Consider the following 26,084-nt stretch of genomic DNA (forward strand, 5'->3'; position numbering starts at 1 on the left):
AAATAACTTGGTTGCTTGTTTTTTAAATACTAAAACGGTAGCACTAGACATGCAAATCAAACTATTAAATTATTAATTATGAAAAATCAAAAACAAGAGGGCCTGAAAGGTCCAAAGTCGATCACCTGAGATACAAAGGAACTGACCTCTTCTGTGCACCCCAAGATATAATGTAAACAAATGTTCAGACCAAGTTTCATGAAGATTAAAATATAAATGTGACTTTTAGAGTGTTAACAAGGTTATAAGGAAAAAATGCCCATGGCAGCCATGTTTTTCAACAAACCAAACTATTTTCAAACTGGTCCAAGATAACATTGGGACAACTGTTTTGACCAAGTTTCATAAAGATCATACAATAAATTTGGCCTCTAAAGTGATAACAAGGTTTTTACTATAGCCATACATGTATAAGGATGAATTCCCCGCCCTCTGGCAGCAATGGTTTTCAACCAACCAGGACAAATGTTCTAACCAAGTAACATGAATATCAGGAAGTAAATGAGGGCTCTAGATTTTTAAAAAGGTTTTACTATAGCCATGTATATACCTGGCGCCAATGTTTTTCAACCAGCCGGAACAATTTTCCAACTAGTCCAAGATATAATTGTCACAAATCTTTTGACCAAATTTCATGAAGATCCGACAATAAATGTGGTCTCTAGTGTTAACAAGGCAAATGTTGAAGACGCATGAAAGACAAAAGGCGATTACAAAAGCTCACCATGAGCACATTGTGCTCAGGTGAGCTAAAGTCATTAAAACTATTCATGTCTCATTTTTAGTGTAGGAATACAAGTGATGTTCTAGTTCTATTAGCGCTCTGGGAAAATGGGGCTAAATGCATATGCGTAAACTGTGTCGTCCCATATTAGCCAATGCAGTACACATAGGCTAATCTGTTTAATGGAATTTTCATTTAAATTAAATTTCTGTCTAGACGGAAAGTACTGTTCCAGATTGTCCTGTGGTGACTGCTTAGTCTTATCTGGGACTACACTAAGCACATGCATTAAGCCCCGTTTTCCCAGAGCATGCTTATTACTATTTATAGTTTCGATGTAACTATGGCGTCATACCCAAATGTACTGAGACATGACTTGTGTATTAAAGTTGAAAGGAAGGCACCATATACATGTACATTACATCTAGAAGAAATGAAACAAAATTTACTTGGTATGCAAAAAAACATTAAGGAAATCAGCATTGAGTATTAAAATATCATTTGCCAGATAAAACTAGTAGTCCAGTGATCATCCTAGAGGGGGACGTAGGCGACATGGGCGCCCTACGATGCTTGATATCGCTTTCTGATTACATCAAAGCTTAAACAAAATCGCCGACATTTTCCAATATTTTCTGCTTTGATAATCTGCAGTGTGTGTGCGCAATGCCGTCACTAATACTGCCATTGTTTACGGTGTGCAATCATCGGTTATCTGATCTACTGATAGCGAGAGGATTTGCTAAGAATTACTGACCGCTGATGCAAGTTGCCTTGGTTTATTCCAGTCGAGACATTGTGTACACGCCAGTCTTACCGACAATAGTGTATTGATGTAACCATCTATGTATAGAATGCCAGTCGAGGCTCCCGACCTCGTTTACAGTTTTTCAATCGGCTCTTGTTATTTGTCAAGGCTGCCGGTAACCAATACAGCCATTGTTCACATGTTGGTCATTTTTTGTTATGCTTGACATTTTGTACAACTTAAAACAGTCCGAATCTCACTGCTTAATTTCAGTCATAATAAATTTGAGTACTGAGCTTAACAAATATCACAAACAGAATAACAGACTTACAAATTAAAAGTTTAATCCAACAAAGCAGTAAAAAGCACGCGGGAACATTCCATTAAAAGTCAATGACGTTATTCAAACATTAGAATTACCGGCACAAACACTCGGTTGGGAGAATTACAATTAAGGTTATTTCAGAATGTTATGGTGTGTTACATCAATTTTAGTATAATCGAACAAAACACAACAACAAATCTTGAAATAATTCAGCTATGGCCGGCATAGAACATAAACATGTATTGTTGAAGAATCTCCCACGAAATGTTCGGGAGGTTTTTAAGAGTACACGTTACTCTCTGCTGTAAGTCTAATTTGCAAATTGAGACTGGTGCATAATGCGGAATTAATTGGGATAAATTGCCAATTTAAATTCAGTTAAAAATGTGCATATGCAATAAAAATCGAAGAGAAATAACCAACTGCTTTACAGTGACTTATTGTGCGCAAAGGGGATAAAATATAGCATTAAGAAAATATAGTATTTGCATTGTTATTGTTATGTGTTTTATCATATCACCATGAGACATTACCCGGTCTTTTATTGATTGATTTCTGATTGGTAAGCGGCTGGCACTGACATGAGCAGTAACTGATGAAACCTCTTCGCTACTGTCCGAAAACCGTACAATCTATGAATGTTGCTAATGTCCGCCATCTTGCAATTTTAAACTTTCTATTAGCAAAGTAAAGCACTGCAATATTATATTTTAAAGCAATATGTCAACCAAATAATATATTGATTGCGTATTTGCTAGGTTACAGGTTACTGGTTTTCATTTTCTGCAGTCACACGATATGCATATTTTATGTCTTTATTTATATGATCATGTACTTGAAACTATTTTACCCCATGCATATGAAAATTAATTTTAAAATAAAGTAAAACATAATGTATCGTGAAAGCAGTTGCCATATGTTTTCATGGCTGCATCCATGCATTATTGAGGCCTAGTCTGGGAAAACTGGGCTTAATTCACATGCATAAAGTGTCGCCCTTTATTAGCCTAAGACGTTGGGTTCTCTCGGAGCTGGGTTGAATGCATGGGCATAAAGTGTTATCCCAGATTACCCAGTGAGTGCACAAATTATCATGGACAACACTGGATTTTGTTAAGAATACTTCATTTAAACAAAACAAGAGATGTGTTCGTCAGAAACACAATGCCCCCTACTGCACCGCTTTGAAATAAAATTTCTATTTATCATTTGGCAGGTATAGAAATCATCTCCCTTTAAAGCTTATTACTTCCCTTGGATTTTGTCCAATCCAACCGAGGGGTGGTCTGTAGACAGTCAAAAATGACCAAGTCAGACATCACTGACAACCAAGGCCTGTGGTGTATCAAAGAGATCATAGCCAGAGTTCATCATGTATCTTTGGACATAAGTCCACAGGTATGTAATGAACCCTACCATTCACAAATTAGTACAGGAAAGAAATGATAATTATATCATTTAAAAAAAAACTTTGACAAATCAATCATTTGAGTTATAAATAATCAAAATAAAAAATCTGTACAGTAACTGTGAAAAGAACTTAAATTCTTGGTAAGGAAATATATAATCTGAGATTTATAATTATATAAATTACTTCCCTTGAAAATAATTGTCTCTAAAAAATCTCTATTTTTAGTAGCAAGTAATTAAAAGCCACTACCGTGACTGTAGATTCACCACTCAAAATGTGCAGCTCCATGAGATACACATGCATGCCAAATATCAAGTTGCTATGTTCAATGTTGAATAATTATCTCCCTTTAAAGCTTATTACTTACCTTAGATTTGTATTTTTGACCTTAGACCTTGAAGGATGACCTTGACCTTTTACCACGATGTGTTTGTCAGAAACACAATGCTGCCTACTGCGCCGCTTTGATTTATTTAACAAAAAACAAAAATTTGGCAGGTCAGATAATTATGTCCATTTAAAGCTTATTACTTCCCTTGGATTTGTTTTTTCGACCCCGTGACCTTGTTTTTGACCCAGCATGACCCATATTCGAACTTGACAGAGATATTGTCTAGATACAACTTCTGACCAAGTTTTGTAAAGATCGGATGAAAACTATTTGAACTAGAGAGCGGACACGAAAAGTGTGACAGACTGACGGACAGTGCAAAAACTATATACCCCCTTTTCTTCGAAAGGGGGCATTAAAATCATAAAAGTGGAAAGTGTAATTGGCTGATTAGCCTGTGTGGACTGCACAGGCTAATCTGGGACGCCACTTTGTTTAACCCCAGTTTTCCTAGAAGGAAGCTCACATTCTGCCAGTATATCATCCCTGCTAATATCAAATCAATTATCACAAACACAAGTCTTTACAGTTCACTTGTATTCAAAATTCACAATGTAGAATATCATTTTAGAATATTACCATTGATATTCTTGACAAATATCATCAGAAATAACCACAATCATACTAATTGAAACCGATTAAAAACAGCAGCAATGCAACAAACGTTGTTGTTTTTTAATATTCAAACTATATTTTAGTCATTTATTGTTGTAGAGGCTTCAGTCTACTTGGTGGACACTCTTGTCTTCTTGTTCCAGCTGAAGTTTGCCCCGTAGGACTTGGGTTTTATTGTCGTCTTGATGGGTTCATCCACATAGCACTCCCAACCTGCAAGAGCAAGATTGAACAGTGTGCCTCCAGCAGGAAACTATGGTTTTCTTTAAAAGAGACAAATCGTTCCCTGCCCTGATGACACATGACCTAATATGAGCCTTGCTATGAGAAAATCCATGTGCGTAATGTGTTGTCCTAAATTAGCCTGTCCAGTCCCCACAGGCTAATCAAGAGAGACACTATCCGATGTAATAGAATATTGTGTTTAAAGGAAAGCTCTTCAAAACAAAAATTCAGATTAAGCAGAGAGTGTCATCCCTAATAAGCATGTGCAGACTGCACAGGCTAATCTGGCACAACACTTAATGCACATGCATAAAGTCCTGTTTTCCTAAAGCAAGACTCATGCACTATGACAGCAGATGTAAAATTCTAAGTTAAAACTATAGGATAATAACATTTGGTCATGCACAATATTATATAATAAGGAACGAAGCATGGTCGTTCCAAACAAATGTATCAATGTCAAGAGAAAATAGCTTATTATAAAACTAAACATTGTTGTACCATAGATAAAATATAGATCTATTATGTCCCTATACATTCAGTTGTCATTCACAGGTGTACATGTGATATAAGCAACAAGCGATAATATTAAAGTGAACATTGCACTTAACTAAATAGGCCTGGTTGTTAAATTACAATTAATGACACAGGGTTGTCATTATGATTGTAAACAAAGGATTATTTTGGAAAAGTAACCAATTCAGCCGGGGGTCAAGGGGGCCGCCTATGCCCCCTTGTAGGTCCAGGGCAAGGCCCTGGTAGGGAGGCCAGGGGCAAAGCCCCCCGACCGAAAACGAATTCTAGACATTTTAGGGACAAAATACTGCTATTCTCACAGCATAAAAAGTTAAAATGAGGTCTAAAAAGAATAGAAAATTTAAAGATTTTCACATGTTTAGTATACTGTACAATGTATATACATATAAACATATTATATTGATAGATCTTTGCATGTTCCAATTCAATCCATTACTCGATAATCCAGTATAATTACGATTTCTTTTTTTCAAAACCAAATTACGGCAAATATTGACAATGAATGTCATCCGCCATTTAACGCAAGTGCATATACAAATTGAATTGTGGGATTTGGGAATTCCCATTTAACATGCGTGAATCACGCGACGCGATTTGAGAGCATTGAAAACCGTTTATATTTAGTAATTACAACAAATCGACGACTCAATCTTAACTGTTACATGTACCTCCTTTCAGAAAAGTTTGCGAAAAGTGAAATTCTGAGAATAAAAACGCCTCTTTCTTTAAATTAAACCAAGTACTTTTCATTCCGGATCGTGATATAACTTGTCAGGTCATTCATGCATGTTGACCTATACTTATGCATAGTTTGGCAATCTCAAAACACGTTATTTACCTACTCATTACATTATGTGTTATGCCCATTTGTATAACAAAATGCATTATTTAATTGACGTATTTTCAAATGCGTATAATTTAATGTGTTATCCGTAATCATTTCCAGATTTCATTATTCACGGAAAATTAAGAAAATTCTAGCAACAGAGACACATTTATCGTGTTTTTCATGCACAGATGAAAATCATGCCAAAATTAGACTTCATGTATAACATCACGTCATTCTTCCTCGGGGAAAGAGTGGACTTTAATATTTAGATGCTGAATAACAACTTCGTAACGCAGAGGTCGCTAATATCTTTTATTTTGGTAGAAAATTGAAGAGCATTTTTTAATATGTGGAAACCTTTTCTCTAACTAAAAAATTTAGTTAATTACGCTCTACAGTGCTTCATTCGTTGAGATACGGTCAGTAATAATCTGTGAAATGTACAGCTATTTGATACAATTTCATGTGGGGTCGGCGTGTATTCGGCTGCCTGAGCGCTGATTGGTTGACGTGCTTACCAAGAAGAATTTGATTGACAGCTGGAAAAGTCAATATTGGCCACTTGCTGAGAGATTCATTGAAAACAGTAGCTCTTAGGCGGAGTTAATGAAATGACTAAATGGGCGTTGCTCTACTATACTACGGTTATTCCTCGTCAATTATTGTCGGTTTGCGTGATCAAAACATCTGATAGCAATTTTTAAGATTCAGGAAAAACAACCGATTTTCTGGCGATTTTAACCGATGAATTCGATCGGCAATCGGTTAATAATGACAACCCTGATGACATACAAATACTGAATTGTTAAATTAAAAGCACATGCCACTGTCAAGATTGAATAAACTGAACTAAAGATTTACTTTAACTGAAACAACAAGAGATGTGTTTGTCAGAAACACTATGCCCCCTACTGCGCCGCTTTGCTTTATTTTATTTGTCATTTGGCAGGTACAGAATTTTTTTACAAGGGAAGTAATATTTTTTAAAGGGATATAATAAATATTATTACTTCCCTTGTGATCTGTACCTGCCAAATGATAAATAGTAATTAAAGCATGTTACTTCCCTTGGATTATTTCAACCATGAAGGATAACGTTGACCTTTCACCACTCAAAATATGCAGCTACATGAAATACACATGCATGCCAAATATCAAGTTGCTATCTTCAATATTACAAAAGTTATGGCCAATGTTAAAGTTTTCGGACGGACGTACTGACTGACTGACAGACAGACGGACAGACAGTTGAACTGCTATATGCCACCCTACTGGGGGCATAAAAACCTGGTCAGCTTACCATTTCTCTCACAAAAGTCTACAGCGTCCTCTCTGTTTTTGAACTCCAGATGCATGTTGGAGAGTGGGTCACCACTGAAACACATATATTATTGAAAGTGTGAGGAAAAAAAAGTTTTCTGTTGGATAAAACTGTTAAGTCCGAGGCCTGTAACTCTGTCAAAGATCAATTGACCGGAACAAAACTTGAACATGATCTGTAGGTCAAGTAGGTAGACTTACTACCCAAAACTGTTATGGTAGAAAAAAAAGTTTGAGGCCCATAACTTCGACACAAATCAATTGACCAGAACGAAACTGAAACTTGATCTGTAACTCATGCAGGTAGACTCACATACTAAAAATCAGGTAAATATCTCAAAGAGTTTTGGGGGAAAAAATCCAGATAAGTATCATTTTTAAGAAATTCCTCTAAGTCCAAGGCCAGTAACTTCATCAAAAATCAATTGGTCATATGGACAGTCAAACTTGATCTGTAAATCATGTAGATAGACTCACAGGCAAAAAATATATGTAAATATCTGCAAGTGTTTATCAAAAAGTCCGGAAAACTGTTATTGTAAAGAAAATTTGCAAGGCCCATTATTTCGCAAAAAAATCAATGGACCGGACAAAACTCAAACTTGATCTGTTACTCAGGAAGGTAGACTCATTTCCAAAATCAGGTAAATATCTCAAAGCGTTGAGGAAAAACAGAAGGGCAGATGGAGTGTGACTGCTAAATACCCTTCTGGGAAGCATAAAAATTATTATGCCTTTTTTTATTTTGTTACAAATCCTTTATATGTTCAACAGTAGACAAAAAGGCACAAGGTCATAATTCCGCCAAAATTGTTACTATATAGTGAACCAATAAAAAACCGAGGGCCTTATTCTGCCTAAACTTGTCTAAGCCAAAATTCCTTTCTTAAGGAAGATCTGCACATTAAACTGTAAAAGTTTGAGCCAGATATGACCATTGTAGCAGATAATGGAAAACACACAAAGGTCATTATCCTGCAGAAAAACGTTGCAGCCTTAATTCTTTTCTTATTTCAATTTACACATGATCAACTGTGAAAGTTTAAGCATGATCCACCAAGTAGCTAAAGAGGAGTTCAAAACACAAGCTTCAACGTGTACAGACTGTCGGACAGACAAGTGCAATATTTTAAGCATCTCTTTCTGTAGAGGCGTAAAATTATCAATTTGAAGAGCTTTCAAAAGTAGATTTTTGTCTGGGCAATGTGGTTTAATAAAAACAATTACACAACAAATAATTATTATAGAACAGGAGAGTCAGTTTTCAACAAGAGCTGTGTTTGTGAAACACAATGCCCCCTACTGCACAGCTTTGAAGCCATATATTTGACCTTTCACCACTCAAAATGTGCAGCTCCAAGAGATACACATGCATGCCAAATATGAAGTTGCTATTTTCAATATTGCAAAAGTTATGACCAAGGTTAAAGTTTGTGACACATACAATGACAGACAATAACAGACAAACAGGCCAAAATCAATATACCCCCGATCATTTGATACGGGGGAATAAAAATAGATGTTCATAGCCATAAGCTCTGAAATTGCCTTTCTAAGGAAAGGGTCTATTTGAGCTGAAGTTTAAGTAAACGGGGCTTAATACATCTGCCTATAATGGCGTCCCAGAGTCGGAGGTGCAATCTGCAGAGACTAATCAGAAACAACACCTTCAGCCTAAACTGGAATTTCTTTAAGAGACTTCCTGAACAAAAAAATAATGAAAACAGAGAATGTCGTCAGTGATTAGCCTGTGCGGACTGCACAGACTAGTCTTGGAAGACATTTAACACACATCCATTAAGCCCTGTTTTCCCAGAGCGGGCTCAATTTCAAGATGGAAGGAAGCATACCTTGACTGCCAACCCATGAGAGGGTTCTCCCAGCGTTCCCTCGTGTCAAAGTCCATTCTCCACCTGTTCAGACCAAAGGAGCCGCTCTGCATCGAGTTCCTGGCAGGCATGTAGATTCTCACTCGCCTAGTTTTAATATGCTCCTCGGGTACACCAGTGATTGAGGCTAATACTTCCTTAAATTTAGTAAATAACTTGCATAAAGTTATGTACAAGTTCCAATATAAATGATTTATGGAATCTAACCATTAGGATTTTAACCTTAGTTTTAATATTTTCTTGACAAAATAATATAACCTGTGGTCTTTAATAATATTAAAAATAAAGACTTATAAATAACTAACAATTTTGTTCTAAAACGGTTAACAAAAAAAACCTTACATTTCTGTCAACAATAATGGTGTCTCTTTCTGTGTGACTTTCAACTATTTTTTCTTCATGAGGGTCTATAACTCGTGTTTCATTTGACATTGCTCTGAAAAAGATGAACAAAAGAGCATTTGACTGGTTGGCTACAAATCATTCTATTTTATTGTAAAGTGTCATGATTTTTTAGCAAATAAAATTGAAAACAGTACATTTTTCCGACAGGTGCATTAACATTTGGTACCAAAACAACCAATTTAACAAATGAATTTTTATCAGACACAAGGGCTGCCAGTTTCAGAAATAAGAAACGACCTGTCATTTCTTTTGGGAAAGTCCAAGGTTCAACTTCAAAGACTTTCGCATCTTGAAATGACGTTATTAATTGATGTGTAAGTCAACATTGTGCCCTTACAATGAAAATCAAAACAAAAAGTGAAATGTGATTTGTATGCCAGCAAATACAAGTCTGTTGTGGTCTTATACGTATATTAAAAATAATTGCAGCTTTCAAACACATAGTAGTATACAAGTTGGCTCCTTGTTATAAAAAATTACGACAGTTTTTACCGAATGGCATAATGGTGAAAAATGCCAAATATGTCCCATTGAATGCTACATGTCTCTTTATCGTGTAAGTACCTGTTATCGAACAGCACCTATTATCTGACGTTTTGTTTAGGTTCTGCATGCGCATGCGCAAAAGTGCGCATGAGGTCACATTGAAAAACAAATGGTCGTTCATGAAGTCCATGACCTACTTGCCTACTTAGTTTGAAACAAATGCGCTAAAAACAGGTTAAAGGAATGCATTTATTGTTATTTACATGGTTTTAAGTGTTTTTTGCTATTACTTTTTTAACGCATTTATAAAAACGTGCATTTACACACCAAAATGCATATTTCCGTTTGCAATTTTGATTGCAGCAGACGCAGATTTTTTTGCAGAGTCCAGGTCATGTGATTGTCATGTGACTTTGTATATACTGGAGTAGTATTTATGAACTGTACTGTAATAGGTCATGTTTACATCGGCCGCAATTTTGTTTCGCCTGCTAGAAGTGACAATAACCAGGGATTCATTGTTGGGAATTCTTGAAGGATATTTGCTGGACAACTTTACAGATAAGTTACTAAATGATTGAACTGTTAGTCATTTGTTAAACTAAATATTTTTGTTATTTTAAGTGTTTCAATTTTAACGTAATTTCTTAGGTGTTTGATAACTGGTTCGTCCACCATAAAATGAAATGTCCTTCAACTTCTTGCTCATATATTTTATGGTAAAACTGAGTTAAAAAGAAATTGCATGCCGTGAAATAAAATAGAAAGGGTCCGAAGAATATTTACTTTTTAAATAAGTAGTAAACAAAACAATCAAGTGATACCTCATAACATTTTTGGACAGGAAATTGCATTTATTTCTGAGTAGACGACAAACGGTCGCCATTTTGTTTTCTGGTTACAGGACACTACAACATTAGTGTTTTGTAGCCATTTTTGCATTTCCGCTTGTAATTTTTGTCCAAACAAGTTTTGTTTCAGTTCTTCATTTAAAATTGTGTATGTTTACATTTATTGCGTCTTGACAGCATCCGGAAAAATGTGTGAAAATATTCAGTTAATTTTTGCGGTTTTTCGTATGGGAGTTTATTCGGTAACTACTAAATAACTTGTTCATTTCAGAAAATTACTAAAAGACGAAAGACTCAAATGTGAAATGATATTATTAATAATCAATATAATCATTGTGGCTTTGGGAAGTTGCAATAATCTAACTCCCAGCTATTGACTCTCTAGGGCTCTGGGTATGTACGCAAAAATGCTCAAACCATTAAAAAAGAACTATGGCTTTGTGTTCACTCATTTCATTTATTATATTTCTTATAGTAACATATTTCTGTAATTTGTAAAGTACAGACTCCATGAAAAGGATCATGAAGATAGCTAGTAATGCCTGTAAACAGGCTGTTCTGATTTTATGTTGTTTGCTGCTCATCCGTATCTAAGGGTTGGAAATGAAGCCTTTAAAACTTGAATCTATTAAGACAGGTTTTTAATTAAATTTAACTTTCTAAGGGACTACAAACATGTCTAAATACATAGTGGTAAAGTGTTAAACGCAGAGACTGTTTGATGAACTAGATACATTTGACTAATTATATTTATTGAATGTGGTCTAATTCCCCCCTTAAGAGCTAAAAAGTTTTTTCCAAATCCAAACACTGTATATAATACAAAAGTACATCAAGTAACCTGCAGACTGTCATCCGATATCAACTCAAATTCCCGTTTGTTGAGAATATCTTTATGTTTAAGGCCCAGCCTTCCACTGCTCAATGCTATTCTTACATAATAATTTATTTTAAAAATTTGTGTTTGTTATATATTTCATGCCTTATATTTACGTTTTCTTTTTTCATATAATGCTTTGATAGCACCAAAATGGTATAACACAATTTCAGTCAGTCACTAAATTCCTAGTTACATTTAAAGTTTATGGTTTGAGACTTTTGAAAAGTAATTGTGCCTGTTTGTTTCCAGCTGTTCAGGCGGCTATGTTGTGGTGGACCACCTCCAGCCAAACCCTCCTTCACCGTGATAGGCCTGGGTATGGGAGGCTCAGGGAAGAGTTCCCTGCTGGCCACAGTTAGTGGAGAGGCTGCAGATGATATTCCTCCAACAGTAGGCATGTATCATGTGCCTGTGTTAATTTCTTTGCATTTGCCTTATAAATGATTAGATGGCCAGAAAAACTACATAATACAGCTGTTTGCAAAAGCAGTTTTAAGGATTTTGGATAAAAAGCAGTTCATACCATAATAACTGTTATTTTTGGACAGCCTAAATTTTCATACACACTCATGTTATCCCAAAAGTTATTTTTGTTGCCTTTTTTAGACATCTAGATTTTTGCCTATAAAAAAATCAAAATTTTCTGACATTTTATATCACATTCATATTTTATCAGAATCTTATTTGTTTGTGTTAATCCTTTTACATATGAAACTTAAGTTTTTACATAAAACTTGTGAACCGTTACATAAGCGTTAATAACCATGTACAATATACAATTGTTTCACTTGATTGGGTTTACTGAAATGTTCATTACTGCCAGTAATAATACTCGTGTGAGAAATCGAAAGCTATTGTGTACTGTTATCAATAACAATTTAAACTTTTACCACTAAGATATGTATTTTGACGCGCTTTTTAGTCGCATATAAACTTAAATTTAATTTAAGACCTTTCTTACTAGATTCAAGTTTTAAAGACTTTGTTTTAAACCCTTAGATACTGATGAGCAGCAAATATCATAACAACTGAACAGAATGTGAGTTACTCGCAGGCTGTTCTGGTTATAATGCTGTTTGCACTTAGCCTTTTTATCTTTTCCTCATTCATTGTTGGAAAAGCAGATTGTTTTGTATTGGTATTCATATGTAACTAAAAAGATGTGCTTAATTAACTGTTGTTAATGATACCATTATACTTTTACACACACACATGAATTTTGCCCTCATTTACATAAACATTTATAATTAAAAGTTACAGAATTAACATGTTTCATATAATTATGGAATCATATACTTTCAGGCTTTAGTATCAAGGCATTGATGTTTGATAACTGTTTCGTGGATGTCAAAGAGCTTGGAGGTAAGGAGATTATCAATCTTTATCCACATACATATCATGGGTTGTGTTCTGTGAAAAAGGGGTTTAATGCATGTGCCTAAAGTGTCATCCCTGATTAGTGGTATTTTCTGTTTAAAGGAAGTCTCTTCTTAGTGAAAATCTAGTTTAGGTGGAAAGTATGGTAACATACCTGATTTGCCTGTGCAGACTGCACAGGCTAATTTGGGAAGACACATTACGCACTTGCATTAAACCCCCTTTTCACAGAGCACGGCCCATGTCCGTTTTTTTGACTTCATAGGGGAATATCATACATTTATACCAAAACCTGTGTTCTGGATTAATGGAAATGGCATTTTACAATCAGCAGCTGTTCATTCTGTTTTATTAATTTTTCTTCTGAAGTATCCTACTTAAAGCAGTAAGATCAATACTTAAAATCATTATTTGTGTACCACTGTTACAATTCAAGTTAGCCTTGCTATTTGTGACATCATACTATTCATAAAACTCAGATGTAATGAAATTGTAATTTTAAAATCAGCTGTTCATTCTGTATCCTTACTTTGTTTACTTTGTCTTCTGAAGTATCCTACTTACAGCAGTACTCAAAATGTTCATACCTCTATTTAACCCTTTAAGCGCTGGAACCGAATTTTAAAGGCCTTTGCAAACAGTTTGGATCCAGATGAGATGCCGCAGAACGTGGCGTCTCATCAGGATCCAAACTGTTTGCTATTCTGATAGTATCCTTCAAAAAAAAAATCAAAGAAAATGGTAATTTTAGAAATTCAGCAGACAACAGTTTAGCAGAAGACAAATTTCCCAGCATGCAAAGGGTTAACTTCTACTAAGTGATGCTATGGGTCACTTCACACTTTTTATAAAACTCAGGTGGTGACAATGTGCGGCCTTACTGGAACAGATACTATTCTGGCGCTCAGGGTGTGATATTTGTGGTGGACAGTTCTGCGGATGATGTTTCGATGGAGAAGTGCCGTAATCAGTTTGAAGATGCCCTAGATGATCCAGACCTGGACGGCCTGCCATTGCTGGTACTTGCTAACTTCCAGGATAAGGCAAATGCCAGGAAAGAACAAGAGGTATACAGTTATATTTGAGACGCCCTCTGAGAAAAGGGGGATTAAGCAGTCCGCAAAGGCTTATCAGGGAGGACATTGTAATTTTGTTCAATGGAAGAATCTTCTTGACGAAAATTCAGTTTAGGCGATAAGTGTCGTCCCTGATTAGCCTTTGCGGACTGCACAGGCTTATCTTGGACGACAATATGCACATGCATTAAACCCCCTTTTCACAGAGCAAGACTCATTTAGATGTGTACTTGGTTTATTGTGGATGTCATATTTAGATTGAATATTGTCAAATACAACTGAGACATTAGAGTATTCATGAAGTTTTACCAGATATGTTCATGTCTAAGTATCACAAACAATATCATGACTCAACTTTGAGTTTTCCTCAATTTTTTAGATAAGTTTGATCATGATGCTAAATGTTTTTGTTCGCAGAACATTTATTTAGTTTTGAGTCAGACTCAACCCTGAGATTAAGGGTGACTGTGTTTAAATTGTTATTGTTGAAATTTGAGACTGCGATTAGTCAGGTGAGTAGAAACTCAGATTTCATCTTCTGAGGTGAGCTCAAAAATTAAGAAGGTTCATAAGACAAGGTCCTTGCCATCATTACATGTACTTTCCTTTTTTGAGCTTGGCAACTTGTCAATTATCAGGTGAAAAACAACATAGTGAGTACAACTAATATTTATAAGACTTACAATGATGTCAATAGTAGTCTTTGATATAAGAACCTAAATCTGGGAAATGTTAGCTTAATGCTTAAAGTGTAGTCCCATAGTAGCGCTGGATTGGTCATTGTTGGCTCAGGTACTACTTAAATGTACCCCACGTACTCTTAAGTATACTTGAATGTACCCCGGGTACGGAAAATAGTCACAGGCTAATTTGGGACGACACTTTCAGCACATGCATTTACCGGTAACCCCATATGTAAGAGTGAGGCTCAGATTTAACCTTTAACCCTTTCCCACTCAGAAGCAAAGTGTAAATGGCTTGTGCAAACAGCATAAAACCAGAACAGCCTGCGAATAACTCGCAGTCTGTTCAGGTTTTATGCCGTTTGCTGCTCATCAGTATCTAAGAGCTTAAAATGAAGCCTTTAAATCTTGAATCTAGTAAGAAATGTCTTTAAATAAATGTAACTTTTAGAAGGATCACAAATGCCTGAAAATACTTATTTAAGTGGTAAAGGGTTAATAAATTTAATTGCTTATAAATATCGTTAATTGCAGATTCGTGATATCCTGGAGTTGGAGACCTTGTCTAGGCCCTGGCTGATTCAGGCTTGCTCTCTGGCCAATAGAGACAGCATAATGGAGGGCTTTAAAAGGTTCAACAAGCTTCTCATGTCCTCACAGAGGGGGGCTGGGGAGTTTGACAAGATATAGCAGAACTGTATCAGGGAGGTGGGACCAGACATACCAGTTGAAATACCAGTTGCCTGTTGATGTTGCATTTCGATGCAGAGAAAATGTGCAGTCATCGTTGGAATTTGTTGATGTTTTGGATTGTACTGTTTTGTGCTGTTGATTTGTGTTGACTGACATTAGAAGCATTCAGGATTTTAAGGGTGGAGCTTGTTTTTGATGTTTGTAAATTGTGCAACTATTCACAATTATGTTTGGACAGGGCTTTTTATTTCTTTATAATAAAAAGTCCAATATAAGTTTACCGTAAGATAAGTTATCAAAATCAAGAACCATTTGAAATTGCATATCCATGTGTTATTGGATTTGCATGTAACTTGTTGTTGTGTTTCAGTTTACTGTAGATGCGGAAGATATAGATATTATATATGTTTTAAATTTTGTATTTAAGTGCCGTCCATTTAAAATTGTATTATTGATGCTTTAAACCAATTAACTAACTGTTACTTATATCTTGTTCTCTTTTTTGTACAAGTCATGTAATTCCTTATCATACCTACGCATAAAAATGTTTAAATATTTTATTAATTATTTTTAAATCTGCTTTATTGAAATCTTAGGACATATAGTTTACTCTTGAGGTTACTGAATGCCCATTGGTATTATCCCTACCCACATAAGAAGCAAAGTGAAAATGGCTTTTGCAACCAGATTAAAACCAGAACAGCCTGCGACAAACTCACAGTCTGTTCAGATTGTATGCTGTTTGCTGCTCCTCAGTATCTAAAGGTTGGAAATGAAACCTTTAAAACTTGAATCTAGTAAGAAGGGTCTTTAATTAAATTTAACTTTCTAAGGGACTACAAACGCGTCAAAATATACGTTTCTAAGTGGTAAAGGGTTAAGAGCAGCTCCTATATGTGTATACAAAATAATTTGAGCCATATTATTTGAAAATGTGTGTAACACTATATGTGTGCATGTCAGCAGTCTGTTCAGGTGCTATGCTTCTGCTAATGAGACCAACATACCTTTCATGACTTTTCACCAGACAGCATTTCTCCTGACCAGATTGGGTGACTGCGCAGGCTTTTCTGGAGCTACATTCACAGCATATGGCATAAGACCCACTTTTGAATGACATGGCTCATGTATAGTTGTTTTATATATGGTTCAAAATCATTCCATCTTAATCAACTACAGCTTGATTGTAAACATTGTGTGATTAAAGTACCTGTGTTTATTTGCATTTATACTTGATGTATGTTTTACATGGAATCTTTATTGAGTTTATCAATCTTTGTGCTGTTTTTTTCTCACTTAAGAATTTCTTTTTGGACAATCTCTCAATAAATTTGCACCAGGAAGCTTTTTGAGAAGACATATCACAAGCTTTTCATTTCCATTTCATGAAACAATTGCTGTTGGTCCATATTCAAAAGAGAATGCATAAAAGAAACTTTACCAAGAGTTGAAGTGTTAAAACTTTGATTAAAAAGTTTAATATTAAACATGTCTTTCAAAGACACAGATTGCAGCATAATATATCTTAAAGCATCAAGTGCCTTAATGTTTTGTTATGCCATTCTTTACACGAATATTTCAGTTTGAACAAAAATATATAATGTTTATGGCTTACATATTCATAAACAAAATTTCTCTTATAACTACTTGTAAATACCAAGTTCATAAAATCTTGCATAACTTCACAAAATCATTTTAACTTTTATGAGTTTTCATTGATGTTGTCTGTGATATTTGTTTACTTTCTCATGTCTCATTGTAACTTCATTATGTGGTTACTTTGCAATTGTTTTGCAAAGACTCCATTTAATAATCTCAAGTGTGTATATACATGTACATGAAATAACATTTACTTTTTGACATAAAACTTAATTATTTTTACATTATTTATATGCTTCTGTCTTTATAAGTATGCATATACCTGAAGGCTGTACATCTGGATTACTAACATGTTTCCAGTTAACTTGAATTCATTAAATATGAGAAGTGTAACAATTAATAATTTCAAGTATTAAACTACTGGTAATGTATATATACATGTATGTGGGATAAATCAAATGCATCAGTAATTTAGGCAGCATATATGGTTACTGACTCTGTATAACAATTTGCTTTTTAAATGTTGGTGTTTATGTATGATGTTATTTGAGCCACTCTCTGGGAAAACCAGGCTTTATGCATGTGCATAGAAAAACTAATCAAGGGCACTAACTCTTAACATATGGAAGCACGAGTTAAGGCTCTTGTGAATGTAATATCTCCTAAATGGGCAATACGTACACAAGTTTCAAGTTGATAGCAGTTTTAGTTTTCCGGATATGTTCCAGATAAAATTAAAGTACAAACATGAAAAATGGTCAATAACATGAATGTTGAACGATGTTAAATTAAAAATGTACCAGAATGCTTCTGGGCATTTTTTAAGAGACAGACACATGGACAAACTTTCTCTGCATTTCCAGTATACCGTCCTTGTTAATACCTATAGTGGGGGTATGACTATGAAACCAACTTAAGTTATGAACCATGTTTTACAAGTTTGTTGATGATTTTATGTTTTATATGCTATTGTGCAGACCAATTACATTTTAACAGTTGATAAGGAATAATTTATGGAATAAATATTTGAGAATTTTGGTATTTGTGCTGTTGTTGTTGTTTTTTATTTAAAACTGAGCACATTATGGGAATTTGATTTGCGTAATCCTTCTGGACGTTTAAATTCTAGTCAATTCATTGGTAAATGACGAAAAGCTTGTATTTAGCATGGTTACATTCCTTGTTTGAATGTATAAATGTTCAGCTTTAAATTTACATGAGATAATGAATTTTAAATATGTCTGTGTGGTCATTATAAGAGGTGACTTGACAGTTAAAAAAGTACACCGTTGAAACGGGAAAATAATCAAGCTGTTTTGGGACAGCTGTTGTATGATGTCGTTACATTTTTTTAAAGTAAGTCAAAGATCTATAAATACACAGATAGATCTGTGAGTTAGTGAAGAACGTCCTAAGAACAGAGCAGATTGCACCATACATGCACTTGCAAGTATTACAAATCACATTATGAATGTTGTGCATGAAGGAATCGAAACATAGGTACGTGTAAGAATTATCAAATGTTCGGCATGAAGATTGTTTCACCCGATTCAACAGTTTTCAGTCAATTTATCTGAGTAAGCAGGTTTATCAGTGCAAGTGTTTCTTTAACCACTGGTTCTGTCTGGAACACAAATCAAGCAATCAATTGACGGATTACAATCAGATCATGTTTCTTGGCGATGTATTGAATTGTTCTACTTTGTAATATGGAAGTTTGTTATACTTATATAAAAATTTAAACCAAATGTTATTCACACCTCCAATTACAGAAGACCACAACCAATCCGTTCCTACTTCACGCTTAGATGTCTTTGCTTCACGTGACAAACTCCTTTTCGTCCCATTATTTCATGAAACTTTATTTGTCTCTACAACAAACGCACTACCATAAACACATATGTAAGGTTATACCACCTATAATGTACTTGAGAAATAATTCGTGTACGTTATAGTTTGTTGTCGAATAACCCACGGCCGGAAGTTTAGATGCGTAAGGATTAAATCACGAGTGGGAAGCACGAGTGATTTGAAACCAGGCATCTGACTATAACGTTCACGAATTATTTCGATTCTAAAACGTTTTTTACTCAAGATTAATACTATGTATCTTATTTTTCTTGTGTTCTATTTTATGTGAAGTTCTTTCATAAATACGCCCATCGTTTGTTGTCGAATAACCCACAGCCGGAAGTTCTTTGTTTATATAAAAATTTGGCACGTGCCGTGTTAGAATTATTTATACACTTTCGGAATCAGTTGCGACAATTTGTGCGAATTAATACCATATCTTCCCAAAAAGTGGTTTGTCTCAACTAACCCGACCGATCTCAATAGTTAGAGGACGACCGTATTTTTGTATCCTCGTTTGAATGGGATCGTTTTCGGTTAGTTTTTTTTATATCATGGACATATACACACAAATTATATAGGTCCCCCTGTTTAAATAAATTATGCGAATTTATTTTGATTCCTATAATTGCATATCCTGTGTAAAGTGCGAATACCGGTAACTCGGGTTTAATAAACAAAAGTTAACAAAAACGTGGGCCGACATGTGTACTTGTTGTAATACCAATTTGGCAGATACCAAATTTTGTAAATGTTACCAGGGACCTATTTTAGCTTGTATTGGTCCCTGCTGTTACCGCACTTCATAAAGATTCAGCATATGTTCAGCCTTCATTATTAATTACGAATATACGTTGTCTTCGGTACACAGCTAAGTGTTTTAACATCCTGTGAAAATGTACAAAATGTAAAGATTATCTCTTCTGACATATTTAAATTATAAATTTACTGATTTAATTTGGTGATTATTATTAAATAAATATATTTTGTCATAGATAGTGCACACATTGCAAATATAATAATAGGCGAATCTTTATGATTCTTAAATAGCAGCCCAACATTATACGGACCTATCATGGTTCCCCCAAGGTGTTCACTGTGGAGGCAGTGTGATGAACCAGATTCAATGACTAATTAAATCTAATATTTGTGGTATAATTACCCCCCACCCCTCAAATACTAGGATTGTTTTTCCAAATGCCAACACTGGATACTAGTATGATACATATATATCAAGTTACACGCGAACAGGATATCAGCTCAAATGCCCGTTTGTTGAGTATATCTTTGATGTCCAGCCTTCCGCTGCTCGATGATATTCATCTATAATAATTGATTTTAAAACGTAAAAATAGATTTTAAATGGGTATAATAATTAAAAGGTCGTCGTGGCGTAGTGGATATGGTGTACACTTAGCGACCGGTAGGTCACTGGTTTGATCCCCGCCGTGCATGGTAGCTTTCTTTAGACGCCAAATACTGTTTTACCCAGGAAATGGAATCGAGAGCGTTTCAATAAGCCGCAAGCTTTCGATACAATCGAGCTAAAATAAATAGGTTTAAACTTAGCTATGTTATCACTTTCTAGCCTAAGGACTTACGACGCCAAGTTGCCGATCGGATCGATTTAGAATATAGTTCTTTGTAACCGTCACAAAAATATATCTTTACACCGCTTACGTACTTCCTGGATACCGTTGCTTTGTTTACCTTTCGTGTTTGATAGTGGGATATAAATCGTCTATCAAAACCGTCTATTGGACGTCAACAAGCTGCAAACATGACGGAGGTTGGAAGCATTTATAACCTCATCCCACAAGAAGAGGTTAAGGCACAAAAACAGCCGAGGTAATTTTGTGAATTATTGAACGCTTCCATTTTCAATGATCTTTAAGTTTAATTGTATTCACCGAGTGTGATCATCGAGTATCATTGACAAACCATCTTTCGAACCTCTTAATTTTTTACACTTCAAATATAGTGACGATTAAGATTGAAATATATTAATTGGAAATCTTTTTGATAAATATCTTGTTTCTACATGGCTGGCAACTTAATTTGTCTTAAAATGTTATGTTAATCCTCTTTTGATAACAGATTTTTTGCAAGTTTCCAGCACCACCATATCATGTAAAATTTTCAATGCCGCCAAAAGAACGAGTACCTGCTTTTGAACCCTTCAGTGTACACCATTAAAAGTTAATTTGCCCCATGATTTGACCATGGTCATGTGACTTATTAAGCAGCCTATTTGTGTAAATTGTCAAGCAAAGTTGAGATCAGAAAATAAGACCATGTTTTTATAAGTTTTTTTTATGAAAATCATTACATATGTAAAAAGAATTAAGGAATACTACGATTTGTATGCTTTTTATGATTAATCTACTTAGTCTACAGGTTTTTGACGCATTTTTGTTGATTTGCCGCTACATGCGAGTCGGCGTAAACAAATTACTTATACACAAAAAATGGTGCTGAAATGCCTGGGCGCGTATGCGTATCAAAATGTAAACAAATGAAGGGTTCGAAAACAAATTCACTGAGAATGTTATTTTGTGTATTTCTTTATGTGCTTATCTGTAATTTATTTGAATGTTCTCCAAGCATTCCTGTTACTAATGTCTGACACATTTTATGTTACTTTGGACGAAAAGTGCATAGGTGCAGGGCCCAAACTAACAACCTCATGAGCTCTGGCATGGCACTCTAAATACCAAGTGTTTGGTTTTTACAACACTAAATAATACCAATATGTGGAGGATGGGGCATACAATTCTGCATGTAAATCTCCAAGAGCTTATAAAAAGCTCAAATATCCCTGTTAAACTTTCTATTAATCCAGATGCCTATACAGATGGCCACTGTCAAGTAAATAAATTAAACTTAACAAATCACATGAACTTGTTAAAATAATTTATAAGTCCTGATAAGGGTATCTTTGTGATTCACAATGCAACAAAATGTTGTATTGATGCTGATAATTTTCTCCCTCTTTTCCAAGAACTCAGATAGGAAGGTGAACAGTTTAATAATGTGTATAATTTAAAGGGGCTGTCCAACAGATTTTGGCATGTATTGAAGCATGTCATTAAATGCTTTATATTGATAAATTTAAACATTTGACCTAAAAATCTCCAGTAAAAAAACAAGAATACAATTTAAAAAAAGGGAAAAAAGTAACCCTCAACAGGGCTCAAACCACTGAACCCTGGTGTACTGGAGTAATAAGTCTACTGCCAAACCACTTGACCATCCATGCTCATGCTTAGAGCGGATGTATTTTTTACCTCTGTAAGCAATACTCGTAATTTCCCAAAATATAACTACACCAACAGAACTTTCCAAACTATTCAATAGATTTGCGTCGCACAACGCTTGATAATTTTCAGGTTTTCAAATCATCAAAAGATGCATATAATGGATATTTAAGAGCATGGTAAATGGTCAGTATTACTATTTCCGCAAAAATATCATTACAAAAACGAAAATTTCCGAATCTGAAACAACTTTTTTTAAATTTTGTCAATTTACCAATCTGTTGGGCGGTCCTTTTAAATCACTGTTTTCTGGTGCCCTTTAATCAAATTGTCCTTCTGGCCATTTAAGTAATAATTAAAATTTGCAAAGACTAACCTTAAATATAAGTTAGAAGGTCAGAGCATTGGGTCAGTATTAAACACGCATCTTGGCTTAATGGAATCTGGCTATAAACTCCCTGGCCTCGTGTTGCACCCAAAAAAGTGAATACATAAAACCCTTCATCACAGTGCCGCAACAAACTGTACTGGGGCTTTTCACTTAAAAATTGTATTACAGTTTACAATATTATTTTTGTAATTTCAGGTACATATCAAAGTTCAAGGAGCCTGTAAAGACTGAATATGTATCAAACAAAGCTGACCATCGAACCATGGGCCAAGCTAAAGTTCCAGTTCCAACAACAGACAACTTTCTGAAGAAGCATTCCAAGGAACCAGTTCTACCTAACAGTAAGTATTGTCAAATTTATTATTAGGGAAAAATGTCTGTGCTGTTTTGAAGGATATTTTATAATCATTCTTATCTGCCAATAAACACAATTAGTTATTCAACCAGGATTTGTGTTACCATGCAGCTTTAGAAAAACTGAATATATTTCAATTCAATGTTGTGATTTAAAAAACACTTTTCAAGATGTTTGTGCTTCTTATTACAGAAAACGAGTTTCATTACCCCGATGAAGAAAGACGAAGACCCAAAGTACCAGAGAAGGAGGACCCTCCACTGATGGGCCTTAAGACTACAAAGAACTTTCTCACCACAAATGCTGTGCAAAACATAACATCAGTACCTAAAAAACCCGAGAAAATCTATGTGGATACACGAAAGGGTGACAAAAACTATCTAGAACCATCTGGGCTTGAACCAGTCTTCATTCACAAAAAGGTACATTTCTTAGTGCCCAAACTGTATCTCTCATTCACTAATGAATATCAGCTATTTACTAATTAAAGATACCAATTAAACTGAAACAATTTGAGACAAACATATTGAATTCACATATTTCTATTTTTCAAGAGAACAAACTGTTTTTATCTTAACATTTACATTGCTGTAGTAGCATATTTCAATCTTATGATAATTTAATTAGCTGAAACATGCCCTCATAAACTTTGTTATTATATAACAAAGCAGTCAGTTTTTATGCTCCCCCAAAATTTTTGGGGGGAGCATATAGTCGCCGCTTTATCTGTCTGTGTGTCCGTCCGTGCACAATTTTTGTCCGGGCTATTTCTCAGCAATTAATGACCGAAATTCAATGAACTTTATGGGAAGCTTCACTACCAACAGGAGATGTGCTTATTATCAGCCGGTTATGGTCGGATGATTTTTCACAGAGTTATGGCCCCTTAAAATTCTATAAACTGTACATATAGTGCAATTCTTGTCCCCCCAACTACTGACTGGAATTCAATGAAGCTTTATGGGAAGCTTAACTACCTTGAGGAGATGCGCATGCTATTTGTGGGTTCTGGTTAAATGATTTATTTAAAGAGTTATGGCCCTTTGAAATTTTTAAGTTGCTAAACCATCCATCGTATTATTTTGTCCAAAGTTATGCCCCTCAAGATGTTTCCTTTTATCTGAATATATAGTGCAATATTGTGACAAAAAAATCTTTGGGGAGCATCACCCGTCTCCGACGGTTTCTTGTTTTTTAATTGAGTGTAACCAAAGTGTAAGTATTTTTTCATTTTTTTTTTCAAGGAATATGGATCAGCACCCAAGTATTTGGTTAGAAGAAAGGAAGAAATGCAGAAAGCTCAGGAGGAATACAATGCCTACGTGGCAGAGCATTTCAGACGTGGGGCCATGCAGCAGATTTCAGACTCCGAGAGGCAGTCAATCTTGAACGGGCTCAAGAAAAACTGGGAGGAGATTCATGATCAGTATCAAGGTCTGTCAGTGGTGACCGATACGGCGCCCAAGAAGAACAGAAAAGAGCGAATGGAAGCCGAAATGAAGCAGTTGGAAAGGGACATTGAAACCATTGAAAGGCACAAAGTGATATATATTGCTAACTAAGGCTCTTGAATCTCTGATGAAATAACTGAAAATTATTAATACCAGTAAAAAATATTATATTGCTTTGTTACCAAGAAAGTTTCTGATAATCAACACTGTGAAAACAGTCAGTAAAGTGTTATTTGATTTCATAAATACTGTATATAGCTTTCATTTTTAGTTTTGTTTTTTATTTCAATTATCTGAGTATGTTCTCGATGAATTGTAGGACAGTAATCTAACATGTCATATTGTTTTTCTGGTGTTTTTTGCTATTGAACAGAAAACAACGTATTTGTTAATATTATTCCACTCAGTAAAAGATGTAAACAAAATATAATAGGAACTTTCAGCAAGTCTAATTGTCACGAGTCTATTAAAAAGGTAGACAGTTCATGGTGAAATAAGAATCCAATCATTCTAAAAGCACTTTGCATAGTTGCTTTTTAATAATTCTTTATCAAAAAATCACATGAACAGTTGCCACTGTAACAATAGTGTATAAACAACTTGTTAAAATTCAGTTCCTTCTATTCTTTATTAATTCAGTTTGTGAATATTTATAGACTTATGTATTGAAATAGATCTATATTTTCAAAAATATATGAAAACACAAGGAAAATGTCTTTGTTGTATTTGATATTAAATCAAGCAAGTGAATTGTGTAAAAATGATAACATTTACAATATATGTGAAACAACCATTAGCATCAAATGATAATGATATACTCTAATTTATTATACATTGCAAATTAATGAAATACCTTTGTTTGTATTCACACATCTAAAAAAAATAACTTTAGTTGTACGTAAATTAAACTTTAAAATCAATTATGTTATATCAAATTACAATTATTCTATTCAAAACACAGTGTTTTCTGTATATAAAATCAAACCACTTATCAGTTAAGCAGTTTGTTTTTTCTAACAGAAAGGCCTAGGCAAAAATAAGTCTTAGACTATCAAGGAATTTGAGGAACTTCTTTTGGTATTGTCTGCAAAGCCTTATGAATATTTTGCAGCAAAATTTGAATTTAAAACTGAAGGTTCCCTCTAAACTGTGAAAAAATCATCTCTTGAAGATTGCTTTTATATTATAATAGTAATGCAGTAAATGTATTGTGACTGTTTTACAACAGTGTGCAGACTGCACAGGCGAATCTTGGACGACACTTTACGCTCATGCATAAAGATACTGTTTTCACAGATTTAAGCGTTAGCAAATTATTTATTTTAAAATGTATAAATTATTCAATACTGATTGCTTAAACTGAATGGTACAATATACATACTAAATTCTGATGATGAAAACCACATACAATAGTGTTAAAATAACACATAGTTACATAAACACAGCAGTTTGTTTGTTGTGTGTTTGTTGTGCTTCTTGCAACATAAAACTTTTTTATATTAATGACATATGTGCTTTAAAATACACTCAACACAAGCAAGATACATATGATAATTCTTTTTATACGCCAGTTTAAAACAAGAGTTTCGCGGTCGGAGACATATGCCCCCAAAACAGGGCTTTGAACTAGTGACCCCAATTTCAATTGGGGTCATCTACTGTCCAAGGCCAATACCCATGTGAAGTATCAAGCCAATCGGTAAATTCGTTGATGA

The 26,084-nt window shown here is 34.7% G+C and overlaps 3 protein-coding genes across 3 annotated transcripts; 2 read left to right on the forward strand and 1 right to left on the reverse strand.

Moving 5' to 3' along the window:
* Positions 1-4,121: 4,121 nt before the first annotated feature.
* Positions 4,122-10,845, reverse strand: LOC127880168 (NADH dehydrogenase [ubiquinone] iron-sulfur protein 4, mitochondrial-like). The gene is made up of 5 exons (XM_052427401.1): positions 10,730-10,845; positions 9,357-9,450; positions 8,976-9,151; positions 7,106-7,179; positions 4,122-4,427 (listed from the first exon to the last, which is right to left on the reverse strand). The coding sequence occupies exons 1-5, from the start codon at positions 10,789-10,791 to the stop codon at positions 4,324-4,326; spliced, it is 510 nt and encodes a 169-aa protein (XP_052283361.1). The 5' UTR covers positions 10,792-10,845; the 3' UTR covers positions 4,122-4,323.
* LOC127880166 (ADP-ribosylation factor-like protein 15) lies at positions 10,840-18,105 on the forward strand. The gene is made up of 5 exons (XM_052427400.1): positions 10,840-10,998; positions 11,886-12,030; positions 12,939-12,998; positions 13,872-14,080; positions 15,307-18,105. The coding sequence occupies exons 1-5, from the start codon at positions 10,945-10,947 to the stop codon at positions 15,460-15,462; spliced, it is 624 nt and encodes a 207-aa protein (XP_052283360.1). The 5' UTR covers positions 10,840-10,944; the 3' UTR covers positions 15,463-18,105.
* Positions 18,106-20,584: 2,479 nt separating this feature from the next.
* Positions 20,585-25,081, forward strand: LOC127879455 (enkurin-like). Its single transcript, XM_052426303.1, has 4 exons — positions 20,585-20,763; positions 22,759-22,904; positions 23,111-23,340; positions 24,163-25,081. The coding sequence occupies exons 1-4, from the start codon at positions 20,696-20,698 to the stop codon at positions 24,478-24,480; spliced, it is 762 nt and encodes a 253-aa protein (XP_052282263.1). The 5' UTR covers positions 20,585-20,695; the 3' UTR covers positions 24,481-25,081.
* Positions 25,082-26,084: the final 1,003 nt, after the last annotated feature.

The sequence above is a fragment of the Dreissena polymorpha genome, chromosome 4 (assembly GCF_020536995.1).
Source record: "Dreissena polymorpha isolate Duluth1 chromosome 4, UMN_Dpol_1.0, whole genome shotgun sequence".
Taxonomy (NCBI): Eukaryota; Metazoa; Mollusca; class Bivalvia; order Myida; family Dreissenidae; genus Dreissena; species Dreissena polymorpha.

Coding starts and splice junctions, on each gene's coding strand:
- LOC127880168 (XM_052427401.1), bottom strand. CDS start 10,791: ATGGCGACCGTTTGTCGTCTACTCAGAAATAAATGCAATTTCCTGTCC. Junction 9,152..9,356: donor CCATTATTGTTGACAGAAAT/GTAAGGTTTTTT, acceptor ACTAAATTTAAG/GAAGTATTAGCCTCAATCAC. Junction 4,428..7,105: donor AGACTTTTGTGAGAGAAATG/GTAAGCTGACCA, acceptor TTGCTCTTGCAG/GTTGGGAGTGCTATGTGGAT.
- LOC127880166 (XM_052427400.1), top strand. CDS start 10,945: ATGTGTGAAAATATTCAGTTAATTTTTGCGGTTTTTCGTATGGGAGTT. Junction 12,999..13,871: donor GGATGTCAAAGAGCTTGGAG/GTAAGGAGATTA, acceptor TATAAAACTCAG/GTGGTGACAATGTGCGGCCT. Junction 14,081..15,306: donor ATGCCAGGAAAGAACAAGAG/GTATACAGTTAT, acceptor CGTTAATTGCAG/ATTCGTGATATCCTGGAGTT.
- LOC127879455 (XM_052426303.1), top strand. CDS start 20,696: ATGACGGAGGTTGGAAGCATTTATAACCTCATCCCACAAGAAGAGGTT. Junction 20,764..22,758: donor AAGGCACAAAAACAGCCGAG/GTAATTTTGTGA, acceptor TTGTAATTTCAG/GTACATATCAAAGTTCAAGG. Junction 22,905..23,110: donor GGAACCAGTTCTACCTAACA/GTAAGTATTGTC, acceptor TTCTTATTACAG/AAAACGAGTTTCATTACCCC.